The sequence below is a fragment of the Crocodylus porosus genome, unplaced genomic scaffold (genome assembly GCF_001723895.1).
Source record: "Crocodylus porosus isolate Cpor-Errol unplaced genomic scaffold, CroPor_comp1, whole genome shotgun sequence".
NCBI classification, from domain to species: domain Eukaryota; kingdom Metazoa; phylum Chordata; order Crocodylia; family Crocodylidae; genus Crocodylus; species Crocodylus porosus.
Window position 1 is genome coordinate 8,485,678 of NW_017728931.1, and position 2,479 is coordinate 8,488,156.

General features: G+C 51.1%; 1 protein-coding gene across 6 annotated transcripts in view; it reads right to left on the bottom strand.

Annotated features, from left to right (window-relative positions):
* Positions 1–806: 806 nt before the first annotated feature.
* A2ML1 (alpha-2-macroglobulin like 1) overlaps positions 807–2,479 on the bottom strand; it is a 57,269-nt gene continuing 55,596 nt past the window's right edge. For all 6 annotated transcript variants that reach the window (XM_019544144.1, XM_019544142.1, XM_019544143.1 and 3 more), the window contains 2 exons: positions 1,761–1,802; positions 807–1,312 (listed from right to left, as the gene is read on the bottom strand). In XM_019544144.1, coding sequence (XP_019399689.1) covers positions 1,275–1,312; positions 1,761–1,802 — 80 coding nt within the window. In that variant the 3' untranslated portion in view covers positions 807–1,274. The remainder of the gene's footprint in view (positions 1,313–1,760; positions 1,803–2,479) is intronic.

A 2,479-nucleotide genomic window follows, 5' to 3' on the forward strand; every position in this document is an offset into this window, starting at 1 on the left:
GCTCTGGGAGAGGGGTCGGCCAAGCATAAGGCGCCCCTAGGGAGGCATTCGGAGCCTGGAAGGTGGTCGGGCACAGGGAGGTGGGCGGCTCAACGCAGGAGCACCCCCTACTGGCCCGCCACAGCGCTGTTTGTTCTCAAGCGAAGCAGACTCCAGAGAAGCAATGCCACAGGAAGTCCTTCCTCAGGCACTGCCTTGGGCTCAATCCCCTTCATATCTGACACATGGCCTGGGAACAACCAAAGCAGAGGTTCCCCTGCTGATCTACCATTTGCTTTACACAGAGCCACTGGTGCAGGCATGGGCAAGATGTGCTTGGTCCTATTGGCAACCCCAGGTGATGCAGACATGATCTACAACTCCCACTGTCCCATTCCTTATTGCCATGTCTCCTTCTTCTGAAGACCAACCCAGCATGCATGAATGGCACATACCTCTGGTGGTTGGGTGGGCACGGCTGTGCTGGCAGCAGTGGGAGCACTGCGGCGGGAGCTCCCGCAGACACCACTGGCACTGGGTGGGGGCAAGCCCCAACCAGTGGGCAGCAACCACCCTCAGACACCGCCGGTAGCAGTGGCCAGGGATGATCATGGACCGCCCACAGACACTGCTGGCAGTGCTGGTGACAGGGTGGCAAGCAGCAACCACCCACGTGCACCCTCTACATGTCACCCCTGCCAGCACGTTGCTAATTCCAAACAAAAGTAACCAGGACACACTGCACAGGCACTCCCAACTCCTGCCACTCCCTACAGACCACAGTGGGACACACACACACACACACACACACACACACACACACACACTGTGAGACACCCAGAATAACAATTTATTACCATCTCTTTCATACCAAAATACAGTGCATGAACAAGAGTAGGCCTGTGATGAGAGGCCTCTGTCTCTACCTCTGAGTGTAATTCTCCCAGCCTTCCCCTTCACTGACCAGGCATAGATCTGCCTGGCAAGTGCATCCTCTGCTGATAACTCCCACCCCTCTGCCTAGGAGGATGTTAGAGGGAGTCACTTGCTCTGAACTGCCCCAGGTGTGCATGTTCTCCTAAATGGCCCCCTCCTTCTGACTTCCAGCTCCTTTCTTCCTTTCTCTAAAGTAGTGAATGAATGTTTCCCCTGTACCCCCTCCCTCCCCTGACAAGACAGATTAGAAAAATGTAACCCTCTCTCCTCCAGTCTGTGACAGCAGCAGAGAGAATGACTCCCTTTGTCCTCAGCCATGAAGGTCAGATCAGTACCAGAACCAGGAATTTCTTTGTGAATTACATCAGAGATCGTCTGTCTCTGTCCATCTCTTCTCCTGAAAGAGGAAGACAATGAGTTTTCACACAGTTCCCTAGTGCTTTTGTACTGAAGGACCCAAAGCACCTTGATGAAACCCTTGTTGAAGGGGGCAAAACCCAGCAGCTGTTTTAACAGCACAGTGAAACACTTTAGGAAGCAGTGTATAATTTCTTGTCCCTGTGAGCAGTCCCATAGGGACTTTTTATGAGCACAGCAGTCAGATGGTTCATTGCACTACAGTGACAACAGCTCCAGCCTTATGCTGGGACACAGAAGTTAGCACTGCCACAGAGAGAAGGAGACCTCTCAAAGTCACATGCAGCACAGCTCCCCCTCGTCCCACACTGGCACTGGATGCAGTGCTGCTCCTGAATGAGGCACCTGATTCTTCCCTCGTGCCTAAGCTTATACTAGTTGCACAGGAATGGCATGCCCTCCTCCCAGGAAAGCTGTCTCCCACTCACCTTGCTGGCAGGGATCTGTGTACTCCACCATCGACTGTTCATCTGTCAAAGAAGAAACAGACTGTTATGTCCAGCACCAGATGCCACCCAAGGAAACAAGGAAAAGCTTGGTCCTCTCAGAGTCATATCTGCCTCCCTCCAAGTCCAACCTCCCCTTCTCCCAGTTCAGAGGAGGGAAGACATCCTGAGCCATGCTCAATCTGATCCACTTTCCAAAGTCTTCAAAATGTCTGAACATGGAATGGCACAGAGGCAGGAAGTTGAACAAGGGTTTAAACACATTAGCTTTTAGAAATAAATGCTCTTATTCATAAGCACTAGTGAGGTACAAGAAGTTTGACTGGCACAGATTTGAGACAGTGCACTGGGTAGGTCATCCCAGGCAAGGGCTGATACAGTCTCTGTCCATGACATCACCATCAGGTTTTCTATATATGCTAGACATGTTATGGAAAATCTCCTGAAATGTCTCAGAACATTTGAAAACAAGATTGGGACTATTTTTGTGCTCTTCTCCTTGTAAAGCTGAGTATCTTAGCGAGAGAGAGAGAATGCCTGGATGCCACTCCCACCAGATCTGACTAAATGAAAGAGATGTAGAAAGAGATCCCAGGACCTTTAACAGAAGATCCTCAAGGAGCACATCTGTGATGGGCTGGCTTCAGGGATGATGCTCAAGGGCAACCAGCACAGTTTCATTAGGGGCAGGTCATATCAGA